The 27,737-nt window shown below is 29.4% G+C and overlaps 11 protein-coding genes and 1 non-coding gene across 12 annotated transcripts; 5 read left to right on the plus strand and 7 right to left on the minus strand.

Annotated features, from left to right (window-relative positions):
• Positions 1-105: 105 nt before the first annotated feature.
• BX663DRAFT_505105 (uncharacterized protein) lies at positions 106-903 on the plus strand. Its single transcript, XM_051527013.1, has one exon. The coding sequence runs from the start codon at positions 138-140 to the stop codon at positions 780-782; it is 645 nt and encodes a 214-aa protein (XP_051384443.1). The 5' UTR covers positions 106-137; the 3' UTR covers positions 783-903.
• A 1,693-nt stretch (positions 904-2,596) lies between these two features.
• BX663DRAFT_431615 (polyubiquitin) lies at positions 2,597-3,307 on the plus strand (the record flags this gene model as incomplete). The annotated part of the gene is made up of 1 exon (XM_051522877.1): positions 2,597-3,307. The coding sequence occupies one exon, from the start codon at positions 2,597-2,599 to the stop codon at positions 3,305-3,307; it is 711 nt and encodes a 236-aa protein (XP_051384444.1).
• An 899-nt stretch (positions 3,308-4,206) lies between these two features.
• On the minus strand, positions 4,207-4,278 carry BX663DRAFT_t61. The gene has a single exon. It is a non-coding gene; the product is annotated as a tRNA-Glu (tRNA).
• Positions 4,279-4,563: 285 nt separating this feature from the next.
• Positions 4,564-7,449, minus strand: BX663DRAFT_343605 (glycosyltransferase family 20-domain-containing protein). The gene is made up of 2 exons (XM_051522155.1): positions 5,637-7,449; positions 4,564-5,565 (listed from the first exon to the last, which is right to left on the minus strand). The coding sequence occupies exons 1-2, from the start codon at positions 7,221-7,223 to the stop codon at positions 4,825-4,827; spliced, it is 2,328 nt and encodes a 775-aa protein (XP_051384445.1). The 5' UTR covers positions 7,224-7,449; the 3' UTR covers positions 4,564-4,824.
• Positions 7,450-8,266: 817 nt separating this feature from the next.
• On the plus strand, positions 8,267-11,286 carry BX663DRAFT_505114 (uncharacterized protein). The gene is made up of 9 exons (XM_051527014.1): positions 8,267-8,513; positions 8,567-8,659; positions 8,721-8,786; positions 8,852-9,010; positions 9,086-9,185; positions 9,271-9,482; positions 9,543-9,698; positions 9,782-9,864; positions 9,956-11,286. Exons 1-9 carry the CDS (start codon positions 8,309-8,311, stop codon positions 11,261-11,263), a joined length of 2,382 nt encoding a protein of 793 aa, XP_051384446.1. The 5' UTR covers positions 8,267-8,308; the 3' UTR covers positions 11,264-11,286.
• Positions 11,287-11,499: 213 nt separating this feature from the next.
• BX663DRAFT_542111 (Man1-Src1p-C-terminal domain-containing protein) lies at positions 11,500-14,222 on the plus strand. Its single transcript, XM_051530803.1, has 7 exons — positions 11,500-11,654; positions 11,722-12,083; positions 12,182-12,992; positions 13,060-13,486; positions 13,559-13,665; positions 13,728-13,846; positions 13,953-14,222. The coding sequence occupies exons 1-7, from the start codon at positions 11,606-11,608 to the stop codon at positions 14,160-14,162; spliced, it is 2,085 nt and encodes a 694-aa protein (XP_051384447.1). The 5' UTR covers positions 11,500-11,605; the 3' UTR covers positions 14,163-14,222.
• Positions 14,223-14,268: 46 nt separating this feature from the next.
• On the minus strand, positions 14,269-15,729 carry BX663DRAFT_535859 (uncharacterized protein). The gene is made up of 3 exons (XM_051530608.1): positions 15,574-15,729; positions 15,415-15,498; positions 14,269-15,307 (listed from the first exon to the last, which is right to left on the minus strand). The coding sequence occupies exons 1-3, from the start codon at positions 15,698-15,700 to the stop codon at positions 14,685-14,687; spliced, it is 834 nt and encodes a 277-aa protein (XP_051384448.1). The 5' UTR covers positions 15,701-15,729; the 3' UTR covers positions 14,269-14,684.
• A 309-nt stretch (positions 15,730-16,038) lies between these two features.
• On the minus strand, positions 16,039-20,034 carry BX663DRAFT_505119 (uncharacterized protein). Its single transcript, XM_051527015.1, has 7 exons — positions 19,921-20,034; positions 19,663-19,827; positions 19,375-19,595; positions 18,555-19,302; positions 16,521-18,460; positions 16,310-16,422; positions 16,039-16,250 (listed from the first exon to the last, which is right to left on the minus strand). Exons 1-7 carry the CDS (start codon positions 19,972-19,974, stop codon positions 16,186-16,188), a joined length of 3,306 nt encoding a protein of 1,101 aa, XP_051384449.1. The 5' UTR covers positions 19,975-20,034; the 3' UTR covers positions 16,039-16,185.
• A 325-nt stretch (positions 20,035-20,359) lies between these two features.
• Positions 20,360-20,566, minus strand: BX663DRAFT_432060 (uncharacterized protein; the record flags this gene model as incomplete). Its single annotated transcript, XM_051522901.1, has 1 exon — positions 20,360-20,566. A coding segment is annotated over one exon (207 nt), but the record flags the coding sequence as incomplete, so codon positions are not given.
• Positions 20,567-22,381: 1,815 nt separating this feature from the next.
• Positions 22,382-23,187, minus strand: BX663DRAFT_470658 (uncharacterized protein). The gene is made up of 2 exons (XM_051524131.1): positions 22,852-23,187; positions 22,382-22,783 (listed from the first exon to the last, which is right to left on the minus strand). The coding sequence occupies exons 1-2, from the start codon at positions 23,144-23,146 to the stop codon at positions 22,464-22,466; spliced, it is 615 nt and encodes a 204-aa protein (XP_051384451.1). The 5' UTR covers positions 23,147-23,187; the 3' UTR covers positions 22,382-22,463.
• Positions 23,188-25,255: 2,068 nt separating this feature from the next.
• BX663DRAFT_550846 (Alpha/Beta hydrolase protein) lies at positions 25,256-26,122 on the plus strand (the record flags this gene model as incomplete). Its single annotated transcript, XM_051531243.1, has 1 exon — positions 25,256-26,122. The coding sequence occupies one exon, from the start codon at positions 25,256-25,258 to the stop codon at positions 26,120-26,122; it is 867 nt and encodes a 288-aa protein (XP_051384452.1).
• A 186-nt stretch (positions 26,123-26,308) lies between these two features.
• Positions 26,309-27,735, minus strand: BX663DRAFT_550847 (uncharacterized protein; the record flags this gene model as incomplete). Its single annotated transcript, XM_051531244.1, has 8 exons — positions 26,309-26,480; positions 26,547-26,631; positions 26,691-26,962; positions 27,032-27,168; positions 27,250-27,342; positions 27,439-27,459; positions 27,550-27,619; positions 27,695-27,735. The coding sequence occupies 8 exons, from the start codon at positions 27,733-27,735 to the stop codon at positions 26,309-26,311; spliced, it is 891 nt and encodes a 296-aa protein (XP_051384453.1).
• Positions 27,736-27,737: the final 2 nt, after the last annotated feature.

Genomic DNA, 27,737 nt, shown 5'->3' on the forward strand with positions numbered 1-27,737 from the left:
AAAAAAAAAAAAAAAAATTATGCAATAAAGAACAAAAAAAAAAATTTTTTTTCCTTTGATAAAGAACTAATTAAAACTCAAATAAACGTTTATTTTATTTCACTTTTTTTTTTTTTGTTTTATTTCGAGATTTCGACATGGAAACCAAAGAGGCCTTCGAGTATTTTTATTTATTAGAAAAAGAGTTTTGGAAGGATTTAGAAAAAGATAAAGATAGAATTGAATACATTACTTATGGAGGAGAATTAAGACCAGAAGATATGCTTTTATATGGAGAATTTGGATTTGTACTATTAGGGCTCAAGCCAGCTCTATTAATAGAGTTTCGTGATTTAAAAGTAAATCGTCTTTATCTTGAAAGGGTGGTTCAACCTGTACTTTCTTCATTAAAAAGACTCAAGTACCATATTATTCAGCATGTTGAAACACCAGAAACCAATCTTCATGGTTGCATATTTATCTATAACGACAGAAACGAAGAAGAAAAAGTACTACTACTACTACAATCTATCCTAAATAATAAGATAAGTCCATTAAAGATAACAGAAGAAACGATGGCGACTATATTAGATTATCCTGGGCATCTACCTAGATCAGAAAAGGAATTATCTACGATGAAAACCGTTATTTATTTTCATGATACACCTAATCATGGTTTAATTGCTTTAACTTCATTTGCTATGCAAGCATCTGAACAAGAAAACGTTTTAACTCATTTTAAACATTATCAGGAAATATGTAAAAACCGACTAGGCATTCACATGAAGTTATTTCTACAGTAATAAAGGAGAGGTCTAATCTTATTTTTATTTATTTTTTTTTAACTATTAACACTGTGATGTGTGTATATATGTACGTATGTGGAGGTTATTATTAATAAAAACAGTTCCCCCTTATTTTTAAGGATTTGTTCCAATTTTCATACTATGTAATGATGTTTGAACCAATGAAAATGTTTGCTACTAAATATATTTGCCTATATATTTTTTCCAGGAATTTTATCTATCTATACTGTATTGATTTTGTTGATAATAGTCCTTTATAATTGGAGTCATTTCAAGTACGACAAACATATTCATTGTCACGACTGATGATGGTGACAACAACGACGACTGCTACTGCTGCTGCTGCTGCTGCTTAATATTCATGTATATAATAGACTATTATTATGCAATGCTTTTTTTTTTTTTTTAGAGAACAATCAAAGTTTAGATATTAATCTCGAGTCTTTGTTTGGCTTAGCATTAAAGGGAATAAATAACAATGATAGATTAAGTGAATACTGCATGTAACAGGAGTATGGTGCTAGTGTCTGTCCATTATTGATACATCTTTGGCTTATCAAGTTTGTGAAACATGAATTAAATAATAGAAGATTAAATTCGGATCAAGATTATTAATTTAAATTACATTATATTAAACAAGTAAAAAGGGTAAGCTCTATTAATAATAATTTCTTCTTGTCCATTATAGATAGTATCCATGGTGATATTTATTATTATACGCAAGCTGTTGTCCCACTATTACTTATTTAAAGTTTATTATTCTCCAAATTAATTGGTTAGTATTGATTAATTAGAATATTCTAACAAACGCTCGTTATTAAGAAGGATGTAGTGATGATCAGAGAATTACAATATGAAATAGTGGTAAATGTAGACAAGTCAAAAGAAGTAAGTTATTATTAATAGAAGAAGGAACTGGTCCGTTTCCTATAATTAACTATATATAAATGCTTATTATTAAACACAGCATCCATATGCAGTAGTAGTACTTGATGATACAGCATTATGATATTATCATGTCCGTGTATAAAACTGCTTATAATCATGTTCCTTAAAAGAAGATATCAGTACCAATCCTTTGTGAATATTGTATTATTTGACATGTTTTATCTTGTATTTAATATGATAGATTTTTTTTTTGATTCAGTGTATAGTTGCTGCCAAATAATATAGCATTATTTTTTTTTTTCCTTTCTTTTCTTTTGATTACCAATATAATCTGAAACAGAATGGTCGAATAAATTTGTCAAATTTTACTACTTTTAATTACATGCACTGTAATCATATTATGCAGCATAGTGTAATAAAATATCTTTCGCTTAAGAGGAAATTTTCGATAGTTTTCGTTATTATTATTTTCTTTTTTCTGTTTATAATAAATGGCTTATTATTTGTTCTTTTATCATATTTGATACAAAGACGACGACGACGACGATGACTACTTTGCTTTTTTGATCTTTTATTCGTTAATAAAGTAAACACAAAAAAGGGAAAAAGTACTTTGCCAAATATGTTAAGGCATTGGATTATTATATAGGATTAATTTTTTTTTTTTTTTTTTTTTTTTTTTGAACTCATATTTTCTTCTGGTGTATTCCAGTGAATTCTATATTTGGAAATGTTTCAAAGTTCGAATAATTTGATTGGTTTTTGCATAATGATGAATAACATCATTTATTTTTTATTTTCTTTAAATGTATAAATAGGGCCAACTGTTTGCAGAATAATTTTCTTTTGATTTTTTATTTTATTTTATTTTTATTTTTTGTTATTTTCTTTTCTTTTCTTTCGTTATTTATACTTTATATAATATGCAAATCTTTGTCAAGACACTTACTGGTAAAACCATCACTCTCGAAGTAGAGTCCTCTGACTCTATTGAAAATGTAAAACAAAAGATTCAAGACAAGGAAGGTATTCCACCAGATCAACAACGTTTAATCTTTGCCGGCAAACAATTAGAGGATGGTCGTTCACTAAGTGACTATAATATACAAAAGGAATCAACACTTCATTTGGTATTACGTCTTCGTGGTGGTATGCAGATTTTTGTAAAAACATTAACTGGGAAAACAATTACACTCGAAGTGGAGTCCTCTGATTCTATTGAAAATGTAAAACAAAAGATTCAAGACAAGGAAGGTATTCCACCAGATCAACAACGTCTAATTTTTGCCGGTAAACAATTAGAGGATGGCCGTTCACTAAGTGACTATAATATACAAAAGGAATCTACTTTACATTTAGTATTACGTCTTCGTGGTGGTATGTCAGCTGATGAGTCATCCAATAGTCAAAGTTCTACTGCACAAAAGAAGAAGAATAGATGCGCATACCAAAGTTGTTCTGATAAAATTGTAAAAATTATTGGTGATTGTAGATATTGTCAACATAAATTCTGTGCTCGTCATCGTTTACCAGAAGCACATTCTTGTGAAAACTTGACAAGTTGTAAGCAAGCTGCTCATGAAAGAAATAGTATAAAGTTATTAAGTGAACGTTGTGTTGCAAGCAAAGTATAAATAATAGATAGACTATATTTTTATATAAAATAAAAAATAATAATAATTGTAATAATAATGTAAATTTAATTATTGAATTTGCTGCGTTTTTTTTTTTCTTTTTTTTTCTTATTGGTTTAAAATTCATGCAAGTTCGTTTACTTAGGGTACTATTTATTTTGTGCCATTGTTTATTATAATGACAATACAACTTATAGCGGAATAAAAATGTAACTATTTTTTTTTAATATAATGATACTACATAGAGTTAGAGTATATTGTTATTGTTATTAAAAAAAAAAGTGGTACATCATTACTAGCTGTTATCTGAATGTTATACATCACATAATTTATTTCTTCTTTATTATCAATATTAAAAAAGACGTATTTTTTTTTCTTATGTTTATTAACTAACTATACACAACATCATATACGTCACAGTGAATAACATCAATTTATTACAAATGTAAGAACAAATCATTGCAATTTATAGCTGTATATTACTCATAATAGCAGTTATTCTAAATATATGCGCTCATCTGCATACAATAAAAAAAAAAAAAAAAAAAAAAAAAAAAACATTATAATAACAACTCAATCTTGAACAATATGTTATTGTGTACACTTTTTTTTTTTTTTAATTTCCTCCTTTCTTCTATAATATATTCTGTAGAACATTTATCCGTCTTTGTAGTATATAATAAATATTCTTTTAACTTTTTTTCTCTGATTGTATATCTAATTGCTTTTCTTTAAATAATTTATTACCATCTGGAGATGAAGCTTCAATATTATAATTTAAATAAACTTTAAATTGTATAAAAAAAACAAAATAAATAAATATTTACCTTTACTCCTTACAATTGAAAACATCACAAGCTACAAACACTATATTTATAGTAAAAAAATATAAAAAAATATTCCCCATCGGGGAGTCGAACCCCGGCCGTGTCGGTGAAAGCGACAAATCCTAGCCGTTGGACCAATGAGGACTTTCTTATTTAGGAAATTTTAATAAAAGTTATGTAAAAGTAAAAAGTAGGAGTTTGAAAATTTTAACCAATCAAAAGTGTTGAAGTGTTGACGTCATTGCACTTATTTATGCATTTTATCTTTGTTATCATTATTTCTTTGCTGTCAATTTATATTTTATTTCTTGTTTCGTACTTGCGCTGAAATTATGCTTTTACCTTTATATAAAAAAAATATTATTATAATTATTACTGAATTAGCATTCAATTTATGAGTCATTTTTATATGTAAAAAAAAAAAAAAAACTACATTTACAAATTTACATTATAATTATTACAATGTGCAACGGCTTTTTTTTTTTCAAAACATCATTTATTTAATATAAAATAATCTAATAGTGAGAAAAGTTTATATGCAGTGTACTGTTCAACAATTTAATGAAACACTTTATATACAGAAAAATATTTATTATAAAAAATGGACATTATATAACATTGACGACATGCATTGCAATACAAATACAAATATATTTTTTTATATAGATATATACATTCATAAAATAGAAATTACAGCATAAATAAAGAACATTCGGACATAATTTTCATACTTTCAATCATATCTTGAACGGTCGGTAAATGCCAAAGAGCTTCTGTCTTTTTATCTTCAGCACTTATTAATACTGAAAACTTTTGTAAACAATCTGGTAATTCAGCTTTTTTAAGCACTTTAAACATATCCTCATCTGTCCGATCATCACCACAACACATAACAAAATCATATGAATTCATAGTTGAAGCAAGTAAGCGTTTTAGGATTTCACCTTTATTGACTATCTTGGGTCGTACTTCCAAGTTTTTCTTACCAACTAGAATATCTATAGGCAATTTGCTCAAAATGGCTTGTTCAAGATGGTTTTGGCATTCTTTTGCCTGAAATGCTCCATATACAGGGTCAGCAAGACGATAATGCCATGTGATCGCACATCGTTTGTGTTCTATAAAACTACCCATCGTTCTTTCTGTGTAATAAGTGAATATCTCCAATACATCATTTTTCCAATTCATATCCAAATGCTCAATTAAGTTTATCCATCTTTTACTACCAGGGAATCGCATGAACGAGCCATGTTCAGCACTCAAACCTAACTCATCAATGTCACCTAACCAATTGCTTAAGGTACCTTCATCTCTACCAGAAATGATCCACACCTCATTTTTTGGGTCTTTACATAACTGTTTTAAATAAGTTAGCATCGTTTTAGATGGTACTGCAGCCATAGGTGTATTTTTAATTTCTGTCAATGTTCCCTAAGCGCAAAAAAAAAAAAAAAAGTAAATACATGTATATATGCATATATATACAGTAATAGTCATCTTACATCATAGTCAAAACATAATAATCTCTTTTTTGCACCAAGATAATGTTCTTGAAGTTGTTCTAATTTTAATTTTGGGGTATATTTGTTTTGCTCTGATAACTGATAAGTATGTAATAACATTTTGATAAATGAATGAGCCCAGAAGGAGGTTGTATTTGATTTAACATGTTGCAATAGTTGTTTATGCCTTGTTAATTTTTCATCATCAGACATCGTCAAGGCATCATGGATTGCCCTTGCCACACTTGTATGATCCCAAGGATTGACCAAGAGAGCAGAGCTCATAGAGCCAGCTGTACCAGTCAATTCTGACACGATAAGGGGACCATGTTTCTTTTGTTGACACATGATATAGTCTAAACTTGTTGTGTTCATACCATCTCTGACAGCGGTAATAAGAGCAAGATCGGCTGTAGATAGTAGAGCGTAATATTCGTCTGTATGAATAGGATGATGATAATGATAGATTGGAAGATGTTCTAAGGAACCATATGCTCCATTAATATGATCCACTCTTTCTGCCACCTTATCCATATCACTCACTGAAGTAGTTGTCATCATATCCGTTGTCTGAATCAAGACCACTTTATTTCGCCAATCTGGATAATTGATCAAAAACTTTTCAAATGCAGCCAATTTCTGCAATATGCCCTGAACGAGATCCATTTTATCTCTACTGACAATTATTTTTTTATCAGGGTACATGTCTGCGATTGCCTTTATCTTGGGTAATACATCAGGACTATTCCGTATTCTATCGACAGCGTCCACGTCAATACCGATAGGGAATGTACCTACATAACAGAAATGGCCTTCATACTCTACACCCTCGGGGGAACTCTCATAACCCAAAATACGAGTGCAAGTTGAAATAAAATGCCTAGCATGTGCATACGTCTGAAAGCCAACCAAGTTTGCACCTAACATACCCTTTAAGATCTCTTGTCTCTTTGGTAAACATCGAAATATTTCAGAACTAGGGAAAGAAGAATGAACAAACAAGCCAATACGAGCCCTTGGTAAGCTTGCACGGATCATGGATGGGACTAGTAATAGATGATAGTCATGAACCCAAATGGTATCTGTAGGTTGATATTCAGCAATAACCAAGTCTGCGTATCTTTGATTTACTTTCTTATAAAAATTCCATTGTGATTTTTCAATACGACCATCTGTAGCATCATTCCAGATGATATAATTAAATAGAGGCCACAGTAATTTCTTACAATAACCATAGTAATGTCCAGCACTACTTTCGTTATTCAAAAATAAAGGTATACATCTCCCCCTTTCTAATGATCGTCTTTTAATCGTTTCTTTATCCGCTTTAGAAACAGAAGAAGGATCCACCTCAGACGTATTCACACTTTCCATTTCTGTATCCATTCTCTTTTCAACTATTTTTCCAGTCCAACCGATGCAGATTGTTTCCCATTTGTCATCAAGTGACTTTATACCTCCATACATGGCGGAATGACCTTGACGATTCGTCAACTTCCAATGACCAAACTCTCGGCTTATTTCAAATGGAATTTGGTGAGTGACATGAATAATACGGGTTTTAATTTTCAGATCATTCTTGATCATTATTATGCATGTGTATATATATGTAAAAAAAAAAAAAAAAGGGGTAATAATAGAACCAGGGCTAACTATCCACTACTGACCTTTAAAAAAAAATACATGCATATTGCAGCATTCCAACAACTGAGATCAAACCATCATTTCCTATAATAGGTTATATTGAAATACTATAAAAAATATATATATAAATATAAATATTTATATGCAATAACGGAATATTAACAGTTACAAGATACGATTATGTTTCAAATAAATATTTAATATATAAAGAGTTTGAATGGTCTAAAACAAGATAATTTTATAGCAAAAAAAAAAAAAAAAAAAAAAAAAAAGGAAAAGAAAAAAAATTAAAGGGAATTTATTAAATAGTTTTCTGCCTATATTCTATTCGATAAAGGATCTGCAGTGCGTTGTTATTATCGCTATTGAAAATAGCGTTCTAGCACGTCTCTCTATTTTTTTTTTTTTTGTTGTTGAAATAATTACATCTTTAGTAAAAAAAAAAAAAAAAAAAAAAAGAAAATTTGACAACAAATTCTTCAATTCGATAGTAATAATAATTAAAATTAAATTTTTAATTATTTGTTTACTCCAACAATTATATTTTTTCGGATGTTTCAAAAAAAAATAATTGCATAGAAGAAGAAGAAGAAAAAAGACTTTATTATTAAAAGACAGTAATAACATTAAAGTAAGTCATTATATTCAATTAACACTAATAATTCCTGTTTCTAGTCTTCTTTCTTCATTATTAATAATGAGAATAGTAATGAATAAGAAAAAGAAGAAGAAGAAGAAGAGATAAAAAAAAAAAAAGCTCTCTTTATACGCAAAAAAAAATAAAAATAAAAATAAAAAGAGAGACGTTTTAAATCAATTAAAATATTATTAAACAACATCAACTCCGCCAAATAATAATAATTATACGGTAGATTATTATTGCTGTTGCTGCTGCTGCTGCTGCTGCTGCTGCTGCTGCTATTATTATGGATTGCCCTTTTTATTTTATTTTATTTTATTTCATTTATTTTATTTTCTCCTTAGCCTTTTTTTTTCTTCTTCTTTTCTTTTGTTCTGAAAGAACTTAGATGACAATATTTTCTAAATTTACAAAAAGTAATTCTAATGAAAAAAATATACATCCTTGGTCACAACGCAAATTGAATGGAAGTAATAATGCTTTGCCAAGAATTGGACATGGAGCAACAGCACTTGATAACAACCACTTTTTAGTTTATGGTGGAACTCACAAAGGAGGAAATATAAAGAAAAATTTATTTATTATAGATACAAGTATGTGGAAATAAGATGATTGTAATATGTATATGCTTACATGCTTTGGATAGATACTATGACAGCTAACTCTGTAACAACGATGGGTGACATACCTGCTGCAAGAAGTTTTGCTTCCATCATTTCAATAGGTTCATTTGTATTACGTAAGCATTGAAAAAGGAATACTATGTTGTTTTCTTTATTAATAATGATCTATATCTATAGTTTATGGAGGTCAACCAAATGTTCCAAATGATGTTTGGGATCCCTATTTTTATGTTTTACATACAAGTAAGTAGAATAAAGCAATATGCACATGTATCTATCTATTTATTTACTTACATCCATCATCTTAGATACTCGTCAGTGGTCAAGAGTGAGGACAAAAGGAAAGTTACCAAGTGAAAGAGCAGGCCATTCAACTTGTGTTTCTGAGGATGGTATTATGTATGTTTTTGGAGGTCATTTTCAAAGAAAGTATTTAAACGATTTATATGCGTTTAATGTAAAAGAATGTAAGTAATTCATTGATTGATATGAGTAGTCGATGACAAAGTATGTATGTATGTATTTATTCTTCTTTTCTATAGATCCTTCAAAGGCTGAATGGGATCTTATTATGTATAAAAATCAGGGACCTTCTCCAAGGTCTGGCCATATCTCTGTTATTTACGAAAAGAAACTATACGTGTAATATACATATATAAAAATATATATTTATATATACTCAAAGACTGTTTTTACATTGTCTATACTAATGCCATTTCTTCTCTAGTTTTGGTGGTATCAATGCAAATCATTTATATAATGATATATGGTCTTTTGATCTTATTACCTATACTTGGCAACAAATTCCCGCTGTAGGCTACATACCCGCACCAAGAGAAAGCTGTGCAGCTGCCTTAGTAGATGATACAATTTATATATTTGGAGGGAAAGGATCGAACGGAAATAGTCTTGGTGATTTATACGCATTTCGTATAAAAAGTAAATACAATTATATCCATATTTTCAATACATATTAACACTCCTTTTTCTTTTTAAAAGGCCAAAGGTGGTATATGTTTCAAGGTATGGGTTCACCTCCTTCTCCTCGATATGGGCTTTCATTAACGGTTATTCAAAATAAAATATATGTGTTTGGAGGTGATTCTATCAATGGGAAATCAGATGATAGTAATTATGTATATATTCTAGATTGCTGTAAAGTAAATAATATAATACACTTATTATCTTATATACTAAAAATATAAATATATATATATATATATATATATATTGTATAGCTAAAATAAAATACCCACTAGAGGAAGAAGTAGTTAATATTAAGATGAACTCCCCGGTAGAAGATACACCATTAAAACAACCAGTAAGTCTATACATATATACATTTATATATTATCTTACATATGCATAACTTCACTTTTTTCTTTTTCTTTACTTATAAAAAAAAAAAATAGAATTCAAGAATTGATTCCATATTGAGTCCTAAGCATCGAATATCTCCAGCTGATGAAAAATTAAACTCACCAACAACCGCATATTCAATAGAAAGCAACTCTAGTCATCCTAGTAAACAAAGTCATGAATCATCATTAGCTTCTTTGCCTTCTGTACCTCCTCGACCTTCTCGTGAGGGAGTCATGTTGGATAATGATGTACTTTGTCAGAAGAAACAGTTATTAAATGCAAATATGAAAAGAGAGTCATCCCTTTTACCTCCTTTACGTACAGGTTTACAAAAGCATCGACCTTTAACATCACCCATAAATAGACCCATGAGTGTGGATGAAAGAAAGACATTCATGAAAGAAATTGTTACACGAGATACAATTATTAACGAAATGAAGAAAAAGGAACAATGGTGGCGTACTGAAGTCTCAATTGCTAGACAGATGCGACAGCAACAACAACAACAACGAATGAATCATGATGAAGAGCCCTCACTCATACAGTTCCTTGATGAAAATAATCAATTGGACAGTGAAAAGCTCCTTTTATTTGAACAACTTGTCTCTGTTAAAACTGAATTAAAGAAAATCAAGACTCATCTTCATAAACAATCAGAACCGATGATGAAAAAGATAGAACAAGCAGAGAATGTGCGAACGGCTGCCTTGGAAGAAGCGGCCTATTACAAGGCAAAATACATGGCTCTTAAATCACATGATAAAGATGCATTTGATTTACTCGAGTTAGATCGAACTAGCGTATTAGAAAAGAGGTTAACAGAGGCCTATGAGGTAAAGGAAGACATGCAACGCGAATTACAAAAGATACGTTCGCAATCAGAGTATGATAAAGAGGCAAGAATGTTGGCAGAGGAAAGAGCGAAAGATGCTCAACAACAATCTGAAAAGGCGCAGGAAGCACATCAGAAAACGTTAGAGCAATTAACAGAACTTTACCAAAAAATGAATCAATTAGAGGCACAAAGTAGAGAGGATGCAGCCAAGATAGCTGACTTGTCAAATCAACTTGCAAATCAACTTGCTTTATCACCAAATGAAGATCAACGTATTAAAATAGCACGTTTAGAAGCTGAAAATATCAAGTCTAGAAATGAAATCGCTATGCTGTTAAAGAAACTAGAAGACTATAAAGATGAAGAAATGAATTTAAAAATGTTATTAAATGATAAGGACCAGGTTTATTCAGAGGCTATGCTTGAATATGAAAAGACCTGTATTGAATTAGAGTTACTAAGAAACTTATCTATTAAGCGTCATCATCAAAATAACTTGATGGATGTAACAACAGTTGTATAAAATATATATATACATATATATAAAAAAAAAAATCGTACACATTTATGCATATTATACATTTTCATTTTTACGTCATCATCATAAGTTAATAATACCTTTGTTTTTATATGAATATACATAAATATATAAAAAATATCTGCATGTATCAAAAACGCGTTTTTAGTTATATTAAAGACATTATCATTCTTTTTTCCTTTTTTTTTTCTTTTTCTTTCTCTTTTTTTTTTCTTTTTCTTTCTCTTTTTTTCTTTTTTTTTTCCTTTTGTTTCGTCCTTGTTTTATATTTAAACACTCGCTTATAACATACTTTATATACACTTATTCGATAATATATAAAAAGAAATGGATAATCATAATAATTCTAACATTCCAAATGATCTTTATTACCTTGGTAAGCTAAGGAAAAAAAAAAAACATTAGAGTTTATCAATTTTCCAACATGTTAATTCAACACGTAGATGAAAACTTTTCAATTAGGTCACTTAGAAAATATCAACTAAAGCAAATCCTAACCTCACACAATATTCCTTATCTTCAAAACATTACTAAATCAGATCTTGTCAACTTATTCAAGAAACACATCATATCTAGACGTGAAGAGATCTTGAAAGAATATAGATCAAAACAAGCAAATAAACAACCTGTTGAATATGGACTTGGACACCGAGTTTCCCATAAACCAACCAAGTTTTATAATGATGACTTTGTTGAATCTTCTACTATAAAACGTCGTCGCCAACAAAAGCCTAATCATGAAAAAGGAAAAACAACAAAGGCATCATCCCCTACCATAACAAAATATGAACTTCCTCTTATCAAGGTATGAAAGTTTTCTCTTTTCGTATCTCTTTCTTTCTTTTCTTTTCTTTTCTTTTTTTTTTTTTCCTCTGTTCAGTATATCTAAATTAGAATACATAGGATGAAGATGGGTTTGCTATACCTGCACCCCCTAAGCGATCATCAAACACTAAATTATCTTTTAACCCAGAAGATTCATTTGGTGAAGAAGATGAAAATACAAATGCAACAACTTTAACTCACTACAATAAAGTATATAAGAAATCAGCGAATGGTAATAAAGAGTCCGTCTATTCAATTAATAAAACTACTTCTATTGTTCCCGATAGTCTTTCATATGAAGATTCTGCTTTTTCAATTCCTGGCAGTAATGTTAATCATAATAACAACAAAACCGGCGGTCATTTTAATCCTGAAGACTCCTTTGCTTCCTCGGCTGATGAAGAAAGTCATGATTTGGCGAATCGTGTCCGTATTCAAAAGAAAACATCAAAGGATTTACCACGAAAAGTTTCATTTGCAGATGAAGTAGAAGTAGAGGAAAATGAAAGTGACGAAAATGAAGAAAAAGAAATAGATGAAGAAGAGGATGACGAAGATTACCATGCTGATGAAGATGATAGCGATGATGATGAAGAAGATTATATTGGAGAAATAGATGAAGATGAGCTTGTATCTCTTTATAAAGATCAGACTATTCCAGCAGATAAACTAGCCAAATCTACTGAATATCCAGTTGTGACCCGATCAAAGACATTATCTGCTGTTAAAAGAAAAGCAATGTTATGGAAAGCTCGATTAAAGAAAATAGGATATATCTTCTTTTCTACATTCTTATTCTTTATACTGATTGGGTATTTTATTACTGCCTATGCTCGTCAAAAGAATGGTTATTGTACAAGCTCCCCTACCCGTTTACCAAATAATACTAGTAAAATCATTTTTATGCATGTTATTATATCAATGTATTCATTTAGCCTTTTTTTTTCTGTATATAGCATCCCTCTTTTCTTTCTTACCCTCTCCTTGTATCCCCTGTCCTGACCATGGTGTTTGCATTGATGGAGAATTGACATGCGATGTTATGTATCAAAGAAAGACACCATTTTACAATATTGGGCATTTATTACCTATTGCAGATGATTGTCTTCATAACTCTGTTCTTGGAAGACACGTTGCAATAGTTGAACGCAAGATAAAGAATCTATTAGCTCTTCACCAAGGTGAAATGACATGCGATTATGCAGTCAATAATTTTACTGTGGATGATACAGAAACAATCATGGCTCGTATTCCAGTAAAGGATATTTTAACAAAAATAAAGGCAAAAATGGAACAAAAGATAAAATCGGATAAGTTTGAAGAAATCTTGGTACTTGCTCTTGCTGCTGCTTTAGAAGATCCAAAAATTCATTATTGGGAATCGTAAGTTATTCAAAGGCTAATGATCTTTTATTGGTACTTAAATATGTATATATATATATATTTTTATTACAGAAATAATGAAGCTTATCTTGGAACAGAATATACAAAATATACAACAGTATGTAAAATCAAAAGAATGTATAAAAAGATATCTTTCAAGACCAAGATGTATATTATTCGTAAGTTTATAATGGCGTAGTAAAAATTGTCACAAATTAACCTATAAAATATACATGTGTAGTTTTTATTTCAACCCTATCTGCCTTGGTTCATACTCTAAGTGAATATAGGAAGAATAAAGCTTATAAACATAAAATGAATGAACTTGTAAAAACTATCCTTGGTGAACTACAAAAGCAGGTAAATGAACGTTTTACTTTTTTTCAAAAAAAAAAAAAAAAAAAAATAAAAAAAATAAAAAAAATAAAAAAAATAAAGCTAATAATTTAATATAATACATTTATAGTATGAAAATTATCATCGTGACCCCGCAACCTATGATAATCCAGCACTTCCAGTTTCGCAGCTTCGTTCAAGTATTTTAGATGTGAATAAGCGTGAAACTATTAAAGACTGGCAATATGTAGAAGAACAATTCAAAACTCATCCTCATGTTCGTAGATCTTTTCATGAAATAAGAGGCGATCCTGTTGAATTTTGGGAATTTACAACATAATTTCTACTTTTTCTTTTCTTTTCCTTTTTTTTTTTGTACATAAATATGTATATAAATAATATAACTTGTGTTTAAATAATGATTTTTATTGAATTATAAGCATCTAATTGGATACAAGATGTTAATTATGTGAAAATTGGTCTAAAGCTTAAAACTAAAAAAGAGGGGCTCTGTTTAGCATTAAGGGTAAATAGAAATGTATTGAGGACACTATCAGTAAGGAGGAGAGAAATGATGTTTGTGTGTGCTGTAGCATTCATTATAAATGGAGGCTATACAGTAAGAAAAAAAAAAAACTTGTTTGGGCGAAAACTAGTATTAAACTTAATTCCTTTTATAACTACATTAGATCAGATGTAGGTTGTGCAGGCTTTGTTTAATCATGCGCTTCACACAACTTTTCAAGATAAATAAATAATAAAATAGATAACACTAATATACAAATTTAATAACAATAATAAGATATGATATCATGATAGAAAGAAAAGAAAAAGAAAAAAGGTAAAGTTTTATGATATAAGATTAAAGTCTTCTCCAACCATATCCACGAGGATGTCTCTCATTCCAGCCTCTATAAGAAGAACCATCACGTCTGATCATGCACCATTGAATAAGAGAGCCAACAATAGCAAGACCTAAACAACCACCAAGCATACCCCGAAGTGCACCTGTAGCATTCACTACAAGATCTAAATTCTTTGCATGTAAAAACTGGTCGATCAATTCCAAAAAGCCGGTCTTTGCATAAACATCAATACCACAGAAGATAGCAAAGGAACCAATAAAGGCAGTACCAATAATAAATACAGGACGTTCCAAGAATGCCATCAAGACAATACCAGCAATAACAAAACAAATGATTAAAATTGCACGTCCCCAATTAGTCTGAATTAATCCATTTGTATTCCATGATAATAACCAAAGAGCAGCCATATAGCCCAGTAATGCACCTAATAGATAGACTGCTAAAAAGAAGCAACAGCAAAGTAATCCACCTGCAATAACACCGACTACTATGCTAACAACGAGTAAAATCGTATCTGTATGACTTCCATAATCTGCTTTAGCATTTGTTAAGATGATATAAGCGATATTTGCACCACAATAAAATCCCACTATAAACATTGTAAAGTTTTGAAATACGCCTAAAAAAGAAAAGAAAGTTGTCAGTATATATTATAAAAATATCATATACATGTATACATATACACAAATATATACATATATATTTTTATATTTATTTATATATTACCTCCAAGGAAACATAAATAGCCACCAGTAACAAATAAAATAACACTAAATACAATACCGTGCACAGTAACAGTATGTCCAGCAACTAGATGATAAATTATTAGATTAGAAGAAGAAAAAAAAAAGTATAATGATAATGATAATAATAATAACAACTTACAAGTTATCGTGGCTGAATTGCTACCAATATCACCAATAGGTGCAGCAGTAACAAAGTCACCCATAAATGTTACTAATAGTGAAAGTAATGTATATAAAAATAAGGTCTTATTCTTTTTATTAAACATAATGATGTATATATTTATACAAAAAAAAATAAATAAATAAAATAAAATAAAATAAAATAAAAAAATAAATTTCATTTTATTTTATACTATATTTTTTTTTTTTTAATTACTAAAATAGGATTTGAACTATTTTTACTTTATTTTTCTTGGCGCGGTCCGAAAAAACTCTCCATTATCAGCCACATCATCATTATCACTATAGAAACAACCTATTTCAACAATCAAGTGGTGGCGTAGTTTGTGTAAAAAAATAAATAGATTTCATAATTAAACAAGAAAAAAAAGAAATAGTGATTTTTTTTATTCATAGAATAGTATGAACAAAAAAAAAAAAAAAGGAGAATATCTTATTGTTATATCAAACTTATTTATCATCAAGTTTGGAAATAGGGGAAAAAAAGAAAAAAAAAATTAATGCTAATAAAGTGGTAAACGGAGCTTGAATGTACTTTGTTTTTTTATTAACAAATGTTTCGGATTGACTTTTAACGCTCTGGATCAGCTAAACGATGAATTGTAACATAAGGCCCTGGAACCATATTACTTGCGTCTAAAATATAAATAAGTATTATTTTTTTTTCTCTCTAATTTTTTTTTACTTGATTTTACCTTGAGGTGTAATTAAAATATATTGTGAGGAATTATCACTTGCAGAATTCATAATCATATTCATTGTCTGTTTTCGATTTACTGCATCCATAAATACATCAAATTCATCAAGACTAAAACGAAAAAAAAAAGAAAAGTATTACTATTACTATTACTATTTTTTTTTTTTTTTTTTTTTTTTTTTTTTTTTTTTTTGCAAGTTTCAATTTACCAAATAATTGGTGAAGATATACTTTGCCATAAAGACAATAATAAACTGATTTGTGAAAATGATTTTTCACCACCAGATAATGATCTTGAATCTTTTTGACGTGAACCCTTTGCATATTGATCACCTGTAGATACTCGAATCTCAAGTTTTCTAGTTTCATGATTAAATCGAATAGTTCCTTCATCACCACGCATATGAAGAAAATATCTAAAATAATTCTTGGCTGAAATAGATATATGCTGCCTAAAGACATCCCATTTCTCTATACGTTTAGCTAACATCTTTCGTAGTGATCTATAGAGTTTCTCCATTCCTTCTACTGTTTCATTTGCATCACTCCATGCCTTAAGTGTATTATAGGTTTCCTGTGCTAATTCTTCTAAACTTCTTCCAATTTTGTCTTCCCATTCATCGGCTTTTGCTTGTAGACGTATAATATCTTTTTCAACTTCATGCGGTGTCCTTTCAGTAGATACACGATCAGGATATTCTTTTTGAGCTTCTTTTATCCATTGTTTTACAAGAGCAGCACTTTCTGTATATAGAGTGTATTTGGATTCACGTCTTTGATTAATCTGTGTTCTTTTGTATTTCAAACTCTGTAGTTCTTCACAAATCTTAGACTTCACACTTTCTAATTTTTCAATTCTAGCTTGAAGTTCACTGAAAATCGTTTCTCGTTCGTTTTCTTTATTTATAAATATTTTAAGCTCGTTATTTGTTTCTTTAATCTCACGAACATATTCATCGTGCTGTAGTTTAATATTTTGAAACTGTTGAGCATAAGCTTTGATTTCTTTTACATGTTCTTCAATAGCCTCATTATATGCTTGTAAATTGTTTGGGTTACTTTTCTGAAGATCCTCCTTTTTTTCATTAATCATACTATTCAAATTATTAATCTCATATTCAAGTGTATCAGCTGAACGTTTATAATGTCTTATTTGCTTTTCAAGGTTATTCATATTCGCCCTTATTTCTCTAGTCTCAACTTCTAATTCGTTGTATTTCTTTTTTAATTCCTCTTCAGTAGCGCGTTGTTTTCTGATTTGCTCATCAATATCTCTTTGGAAACGAGGTGGTCCACGATAAGTTTCGATAGATACAGTTTTCATACCAGACTTACCACCCACTCGATGGCCACTACTTGTAAAACATAAATCAATGTTGTGAGGTCTAGTTTTCATCAAATCATCTGCTTCCTGACGATCTTCCATTAACAATATCTTTTCAATCTTGTTTGCAATAATCATCTGTCGTTTAACCCACTCATCATTAAACTTAATCGCCCTAAGTACAGTGAGATGTCGAGAGTCTGGCTCACCAGAGGAGTAATCAAATAAATCATAGTTGGAAATTATAATTGGAACATTTTTCATATTATGTCTTGCAAGGATACTAAAAAGAAGATTCTTATCATGAAAGGATTCAACAACAAATGCATTCAGGTTTTTGTTAAGAACTGTTTCAAGAGTGTCCGCAAATTGCGGCTTAAGCAATTGAAGAGTAGCACCAAAGGGTCCTACAGGTCTTCTTTTTTCCCATCTCGTTTCATGTTTAATGGCTTCTAAAACTTCAGGCATACGAATACCATAGGCCTTCATACGATCTTCTCGTTGACTCTCTAATCGTTGAATAAAATTGATACATTCTTCCCCACGTCGTTTTATGTGGGACATTTCATGAATGATGTTTTCTCTTTTAGTTTTTTCCCTTTTGAATTCATCTTCAAGTTTCTTACTTTCAATAATAAGTCGGTCACGTTCAGTTGTCTTTTCTTCAATGTCCCTTTCATGCTTATTAATCTCATTTAATATTTTATCATGCTCAATCCTACTATTATTTTCAAGCTTTTGAGCCTCAACATCACGCATATTTTCAATTCTTTCTTTAGCTGCTTTTGTTCTTTTGGTTTCATTATTAATTGCCTGAAGATCAGCCTAAAAAAAAAAATAATAAGAATAAAATAAATAAAAATATTATCTACAAAACATTAGATGTACTATATATGTATATATATATATATTTCTTTACGTTAGTTTCTCTTATTTTTCTTTCTTGTTCAGCTCTTAATTGAATTAGCTCCTGCTTTCTTTGATCATCAGGGTTAGGTTTATTTATAATTTCTTGCCATTCTTCTTTCTTCTTTTCAATCTTTGCTTCAATGGTATGAAGTTTATCTTCTTGAGCATTATAAGCTTCGTCAATCTGTTTCAATTGTTCTTCAACAATTTCAAAGTCATTCTTATATTTTTCACATTCTTTCTCTTTTTGAATGATTTGAGACCAAACAAGTTCATTATTCAAAACATCAATCTTTTCATCAATCTGTTTAGCCTCTTGAATGTCTTCATATTCCTTTTGAGCTTCGTTGGCCTTAGCTTGGAGCGCAGGTAAACTCTGTTTCTTTCTATCTAGTGTTTCTCGAGCTGTTTCTAAACTCTCACGGACGGCTTCAAAATCACGTTGAAGTTGTGCTAGTTGAGTACCAAGCATAAAGAGCTTGTATTTATCTTCAGGTGTACTATCACTTAAAAACTTTCTTGCCATATCTTGAGTTAGCATCGTCAAAGGGTTATTAACCAATATATTCATATGATCTAAAATAGCAATTAAATCTTCCTTTTTAGTAGATATAATATGACCAGAGGCGTTTTTTAGCTTGTAGCCTGAAGGCCCTTCCTTGTTGATTCGACGTTCTACGACAATAATATTAGGGTATAATTCAGGTTTATAAGGGGTAGGACCACGATTCGTAAGATGAATTGTGATATTCGCAGCACTATATATACATGTATATAATTAACAAAAAAAAAAAAAAAACCGTTTATGTATTATAATTCAACTATTTTACTTTGCTCCTTCTCTAATGAAATCACCAAGGCTTTTACCACGATTAGTTGCACTCGCATTAGCACCGAGAGCAATAGTAATGGCAGTCAAAATGGCGCTTTTACCACTACCATTGTGTCCAATGACAAAATTGATTTTTGGACCAAAATCAATTTTCAAATATTTGTGACACATAAAATCAACAAGCTCTACTCTTGCAATCGTACCTGCTTCATTAACTTTCTATTATTTATAAATACAACGATCAGAGGAAAAAAAGGAAAAAAAAAATTATAGATATAGATCTTACTAAATTATTTAGATCGATGGTATTTAAATTACGTGAGCTCGAAGAAGAAAGTTGAGTAGTCTCTGTATCACTATTCTCATCTGAATTAGTTACAGAATTTTCGACTTCATCATCTATTTCATCATCTTGATCGTTACTTCTGTGTTTTTTTTGAATGTGACTCAACTATTGAAATAATTAATTGAATGCATTCATTTGTATAAAATATTTATTTAGTATGTTTGTTGAAAAAAAAAAAAAAAAAAAAGAGAAAGATACCTCAGATTCAGTACCATCTCGTTCGCTAAATGTTCTTTTTAGAGTTGATGGCATTATTTTATTTATACATAAAAAAAAAAAAAAATAGGAATGAGAACGAACGAGGCTAAAAAAAAAAAGAAAAGAAAAGAAGGCGGAGCTAAAAAGAAAAAAAAAAACTGTACCTGATTACGTTTAAAGTTGAAAGCCTATGAGCACACTGATAAACTACATGCCGAAATTGCCTAAAGAAGTTCTTTTTTTTTTTTTTTTTTTTTTTTTTTTTTTTTTTTTTAAAAAAAAGCCCCTTAAAGGACTCAAGTTAAAAAAGGGGAAGAAGATCTGGATAGCCGGGCAGGGTTTAATGAGGTGACTATCGGTTATCGAGTGCATACATTTATCTAATTGAGAAGCTGTTGATCCAAGATTGATGGTGATATTAACAACTCTTTTTCCCATGTTAAAGACAGTTCATTTCATATAAAAGAAGTTGGGCAATTGGCATTCGTATACTCCATTGACTGTAGCGATCACGATGTTTAGCGGAGGTGGGTGGGTGGGTTAGTAAAATATTTAATAAAAACGAAATAGGATCAGGTATGTTTGGTGACGACTGAAGGCTGCAGTGAATATTGAGATATTCAATAATGTAAGTTTTAGTGAAAATGTGGGAGCGGCATCAGACGTAAAAAAAAAAAAAGTAGTTATTAGGAAGTCATTCAAAACACCATCGGATACTACGATCATTTTTGACAAAAGACATAGATAGCAATAAAATAGGTTCAAGAGAAACAGGAGGACGACACTATAAATTCAACTTGGAATTCTGAGGGAAAGTCCGAAGATTGCTCATATTCTCTTGACGATATTCACGAATAGCTTTACTTGGGAGCTCATGGTCAACTAAAGTGAAATATCATTTACAAATTAGATTTGAGGATAATACAAACTAAAGGGACCGACTATTGAGTTGTAAGGAGATATGCTAAGAGACACCCGGTAGTTTATGCAATCGAAGCTATTCCTGACTACAGCGTTTTTGGATGGAGTTAAGACTAGTTGAAAAAAAGAAAAAGAAAAAATTAGATCAAATAATACAAATTTAAGAAGAAGCAATAATAGATTTAGATGTAATAAAACTAGCTTTTATACATGTTTATCTGTAAAAAAATCAAAATTTTCTGTGAAAAAAAAAAAAAAAAAAAACCCTCATACTCGAGACGCTTATATTACTGCTTCTGATGAGAGAATGGAAATGAACTAACTGAAGCCAGTTAATAACTCCTTGAAGAATTGATGATTACAATTTACGGCATTGCAACTACGTTACCACAGTATCCTATACCTTTGGTAAGATAAGAAGAGACTATAATAGCGCTATTATTATGGATGTAAAATTTCTTTCAAAGAATGATGAATAATAGATTTATTTAATGTAATAGCAAATATACTAAATTAGTGTTAATAAAGTAGCAATAATCAAGTATTTTAGAAAAGTCTATATTTATCTATAACAGCTACAATCAATTTACCTCGTTTTTTTTATTTATTCCATAATATGTTAGTGACTCCTATACGGATACCTTTAAACTTGACAATATCATTATTAAATATCCCATTCACAAAAGCTACAATTGGGCTTTTCATATTATCTTGACAATTTTCTTTTTTTTTAGGTGTCCAATACATACCCCTTTGTTTACTATACAATAAGTATATCATCATTTACAAGATACTTGTATTTATTTTACCTCTTTTATAACTTGGGAATTGTATTTTTTTATTCTTTTCCCTGTATTTACTAAAATATTTATTATTTCTTGCCTAGCACGTTGTATATGCCATAAACGGTCTTCAAATGTCATGTTTCTAATCAATTAAGCAAGCAGATCATAAAATCATTATTCAAGAAATTCTATCTAGATTCCCTTGAAATTCTCATGGGATACTCTATCAAATAATATCAAAACATCTAACACTTTATTGTCAATAACATGTTTTATTCGATCATTCACTAGCACTTCTCTGATTCATACTTTCCTATCCCAGACTTCGTTAGCGATTCTTATAAATATATAAATAAAACTATTTGACTTTAAAACTATTGTTCAGTTTTCTCCTCGACTTCTTTTATAATATTTTTTTTGTTGGGTATCTTATAATAAATAAACATCACAGTATACTTTGATAGCAGGAAAAAAAAAACCAGTTTTAGTTCATCTAAATCTATTTTCGCTTCTTATTAAATTTGTATTGTTTAATCTATTATTATTGTTCAACTAGTCTCAATTTCATCCAAAAATATTCTAATGTATTTATTTGGATAAAATTGTATTTTATGCAAATTGTTCCTATCCTTCATTTTTTATATCTAACATACATATCTTAGTTATAGGAAAAAAAAAGGAATTTAATTATATTATGAACTGTATTCTTATAAATATATTAAAAAAAGAAAAGAAAAATATGTAAAGAAAAAGAGAAAAAAAAAAAAAAAAGAAAAGGGAGAATACATAAAGTAAAAGGAAATAGTAATTATATATAAAATTATACTTTTTTTTTTCTTAGAAGAATTGAGAAGCAATAGCAGCAGTTACGCCAAAAGCAATCATAGCTGAACCAGCGTATTGCTTATTACCCGCTGAAGTATGAGAAGTATTAGGATTATTATTTGATGAAGTCTGACTAGTTGATCCACTAGTAGAAGATGGAGCAGCTGGAGTAGCGACAGCATTGTTATTTCCACTAGCAGGAGAGGAAGAAGATGAAGTAGAACCACTAGAAGGACTAGAATTAGATGAAGGAGAAGCACTACTTCCACCACTTTCAACTATAAAAGGCCCAGCAAAGGCAAGATCGGGTGAAGAGCCTAATTCAAATGCATCTAAAATGGATGTTCAATTAATACATTATCCTACCAATTATTTAAAAATAATAATAATAAAAACTTACATTCAGTGCCAATTTCAAGGTTATCAGGAATTTTCCAAACATATTTCATATCATTAGCATTTACATTAGTAGCAATTGTCATGATGGGTTGAAGAGCAGTAGAAGGACCCTTTGCTAAAACAATTTGAGGAATAGTTTGAACAGAAGGGTTAATCCAAGAAATGATAGCTTCTTGTCCAGCCTTATATTTAGTGTTAGCTAAAGGAGAAGTAATTGATACAATTGATTTCTGTGCAGCAACAATAGAAGCAAGATAAACAGCAGAAAAAAAAAGACTAGATCCAGTGAACTTCATGTTATGTTTGGTGTATATAATACAGAAAATATATTTTTCTTAAAAAAAAAGGGGAAAAAAAAAGGTAGAACAGGATTGCATTTATATATATGCTTTTTTTTTTTTTTTTTTTTTTTTTTTTTTTTTTTTTCCAAGGAGAACCTAAAGAAAAAAAGGAGAATGAGTCTAAATAAGACGAAAAAAAAAAATAAATACATAAATGAATTCTAGGGGTTGGAAAAGAATCGAAAGAACTTGAAGCCCATACATTTTTTTATCACAATTCTTTAACAAATGAAATTAGTCAGAAAAGGTTGGAAATCATCTAACCTTTCCTCTCCTTTTCCATCCATTTTTACGAAAGAATTAGTCTCCTATTGATTATTATTATTATTATTATTATTATTATTTTTGTCTCCTGATAAATTATACAAATTATGTTAGATATATTCTCTAATCTTCTCCTACTGATACTTATTATATTACTTTGATTTTTATTACTGCTCTCCCTCAATTGACATAACTACATTCTATTTCTCTTTTCCTCCTTTCTTATACTCCTACTGAAGGCTCCTTACGTATTATAATATCCTCATTCTTTTGCTATTCACACTAATTTGATTTAGAAAAAGATTAAATTTATCATTGTTATGATTAAGCATAATATTTTATCAGTTCTTTTGTTTCTATTCTGTTCTTTATCTAGTCTATCAAGAAGAATACACGACGCTTTGAACTTTATGCGTCAATTATAAACAAAGCTAGTTGATTTATATATGTATTTTTTCGAGAATGCTATCTAAGGGATTCTGAATGTATGTTTAATACTAAAGTTTACATAGATCAATGCAAGAAACAAAAGGAGAGAAAACAGCATTCTTTTTTGGTTTTGTTTTTTTTCAGCAATAATATTAATAAATTCTATCTTCTCAAGAAATATCATCTTTAATCATTCATTATGGTTGTATATTACGGCTTATACAAATGAAGAAAATGAAGAGCCCTTGGCCTTTCAAACTCAAACTAAAGGTCAACTTAAGGATTATTTGCCACACAAAGAACTATCTAATCTAAAGAATATTCAGAAACAAAGTAATATATCTTAATGATAGATTTTCTTTGCTCCTATATTAGTTAGTTATATGTAAATATATATATATAAATATATGTGTGTGTGTATATATATGCGTATATGTGTATATGTAAATGTATATATCTAGACAATAATATATTCTATAATTTAAGGGATCTATTAGATAAAGTATATTTATAAAAAATTAAAAAGTTATCTTATTATATTAAACAAACTCTGTTTATTCCCTTTTGCAATATAATCTCTTCTTAATAATGCATAACATATACAACAAGTCTCGTATAGTAATAGCTACCACTATTTTAACATAAAACATCTATAATTTTTGTAAACTTGAAACTAATAAAATAAACTTATAGTTTGATTTTTTTTTTATTGTAAACTAAATTAAGCGTCATTGACAATGAACATTTAATACAAACGTTAAAATGCGCATATATGCACATATGTCAAAAATTTCATACATGCATACAAATATATACAAATGTATTACATTATAATTTACAAGTAACATGTTATACGCATTTAAAGCCTCTTATATAATAGTGCCTTATAATGTACTTTGATAATTCATAAACCACTTGAAAAGAAATATTTCATGTAAATTATCCTATCCTTTTTTTTTTCTTTTTTGTAAGCCTCTTTTTGTTTTTGAGTTAATATACGTCATTCAAGGTAATTAACTGCATACATGAACTATTATTGATGAATCAAAGTAGTTAACTAAAGCTATAATTTAATTTAATAGCGTTAGAGAAAATAAAAAAAAAGATGGGAGGGATAAAGAAAGGGAAGAGAACAGTAAAGCTTAGGCGATAGATAATACCAAAAAGTGAATAGAATAAGAAATGCCCATTATGTTGTACACTTTTTTTTTCCTAAAGAGTCGAACAAAAAAAAAAAAAAAAAAAAAAAAAAAAAAAGGACATTTATATACATTTTACAACGTTACCAAAACTCTTTTTTTTTTTTTTTTTTTTTTTTTTTTTTTTTTTTTCCTTTTCCCTCTTTCCTCTTCCTTTTTTCTCATATAAAAAATGACTATCAACAAAATTCGTAGAAATTATCAACTACTTGGACTAGAAAATGATTTGAATTGCCCTTTAATTTGGCTTATTCATGGTGCAGGAGGTGATTTAAACCATTATAATTCAGTTGCTCAACTTTTAGTTAAAAATGGGTTTCGTATTCTATTAATGGATGTTCGATATCATGGTCTATCACAGCCTACTATTTGTGATGAAGAGGAGAAAAAGAGATGGTTTTCTTTTGATAATGTCATGGAGGACATGAATATCATATTAGAAGAAGTGAAAGAAAGGTATTATCCAGCAGATAACAAGCTTCATTTATTTCTCGGTGGATTATCGATGGGTGGCATGATTTCCTTGCTTTATGCAGCAAATTGGCAAAAGAAGAAGAAGTTTAACATTCAATTAGAAGGTTTAATTTTATTAGCATCAGGCATTCCTTATATGCAAATTCCACGTGTTGGATGGGATCTCTATGCTGAAAGGAAAGCTACTCTCGAAGACCTTCAGAGAACTAGAATTGCAATCACTTTATCCTCTCTTACTCAACAGGCAGAGGTTAAAAGAGCATTACAGTTAATCTCTGACGATGCTCTTTATGAGGTCATGGTCACTATTGCTACTTTACTTCCATCGTCTCCTCAAGAATTACCTTATACATTATTAACAAAGAAGCCTACACTTATCATTGTGCCAGATCAAGATCCTTATACACGCCCTGAACTGGAATTATTACACAAGATAAATTTAGAACAGGGTGTAGATAGTGAATTAGCTGTAGTAGAAAATTCTGGACACATGATCATATTAGATCAACCAAAGAAAGTTGCTGATACAATTCAGAAATTTTGTAACCGCATCCTGTTTTCGTAAAAAAATATTTATTTGCATGTGTACATCATTATTATTATACAATTTAACTATAATACATCAAATAAAGGAAAATTTGTGTTTTTTTTTCTTTTTTTGCTGTTATGAAAGTAAGTGTTTACTTTCTTGATTTAAAAAAAAAAAAATAATTATGTGTACGCCAGTTCTTTAGTTACTTTTTTCTTTTTGCTAATTTTGTCTAACTTGTCGCCAGTTATTATTTGGTTGACGTTGATTGTTATATGAGGGCCAGTTAGAAGCAGGACGATCCTTACCCCATGATAACTTGGCTTCACGGCCATTAATAATCATACCTTGTAAATGAACAATGGCATTAGCAGCATTTTGATGCGTGTCTAACCTATAATAATAGTCTGTCTTAGTATACATATACAAATATAAAATAAATACACAATAGATTACTTACTTGACAAAAGCAAATCCTTTGTCGGCTTGCAATTTAACTTCTTGAATAAAGCCAAATCTTTGAAAAGGTTGTACCAAATCATTATCTATATCCGCATACTGTATAAATATAAAATGCTTTCTTTTAATATAACAATCAACTTACCAGACACATTAGGAGGCAAATTACCAACATAGACACTAGTAACATAATTAGGGGTTTGCTGAACAACAGTTTCATAAGGAAGTTGTTGACCAGGACGGGGAGGAGGAGTATCACCCTTTTGAGTAGCCCAATTAACACGAATATTACGAGCACCCAATAATTCACCATTCATAGAAGCAATAGCTTGATTAGCTTCTGACTTTTCACGATAAGTAACAAATCCAAAACCACGAGAATTACCTGACATAGTATCTTTCATAACATGTGCGTTACTATAAAGTACAAAAAATAAAAATAAATTAATATACTTCTTATTTTGTCAAAAAAAAAAGTATGTTTACACTAAAGAGCCAAAAACACCAAAGGCTTGAGATAAAGCTTCATCATTAATTTCAGGTGAAAGATCACCAACAAAGATTTGGAATTGGCTAGGAGTTTCTTCTTTTTGATTTTGTTGAGCCCAGTTTACTTTAATTTCCTATTTTATTTATTTTATTTTATTTTTTTTTTAAAAAAAAAAATTATTATAAATGATGACAAAGTAAAATTAAAAACTTACATGATCCAAAATTTTATAACCATTTAATTCTTGAATAGCTTTGTCAGCAGACATAGCATCTACAAATTCAACAAAACCATAGTTTACAGGATTCTAAATTAATATACAGAAGAAAAAAAAATTAAGATGAATATATATTTTTTTTATTGGGATCATATAAACAAACAAAAGAATAAAAAAAAAACTTACAAAAGAGTTATTTCTATGCATCTAATATATACAAATGTATGTATAGCAATATCAATAAATTATCTTTATTTATGTTATACTAAAAAAAATAAAATAAAAAATAAAACTTACAGCCATAATCTTAATGCTTGCAACGGAACCCATTGGTGAAAAATATTCGAGTAACATGGAATCAGTTATTCTAGGGGATGATGTCAGTATTATTCCTCTTTTTAAAGCAAAGCTAATATTTATTTAATATTATTGTATAAAGTACCTTTGATCGAGATTACCAACATAAACTGTTGTAGAAGACATGG

This window comes from Cokeromyces recurvatus, assembly GCF_025118155.1.
Source record: "Cokeromyces recurvatus strain NRRL 2243 chromosome Unknown BX663scaffold_8, whole genome shotgun sequence".
NCBI lineage: Eukaryota > Fungi > Mucoromycota > Mucoromycetes > Mucorales > Mucoraceae > Cokeromyces > Cokeromyces recurvatus.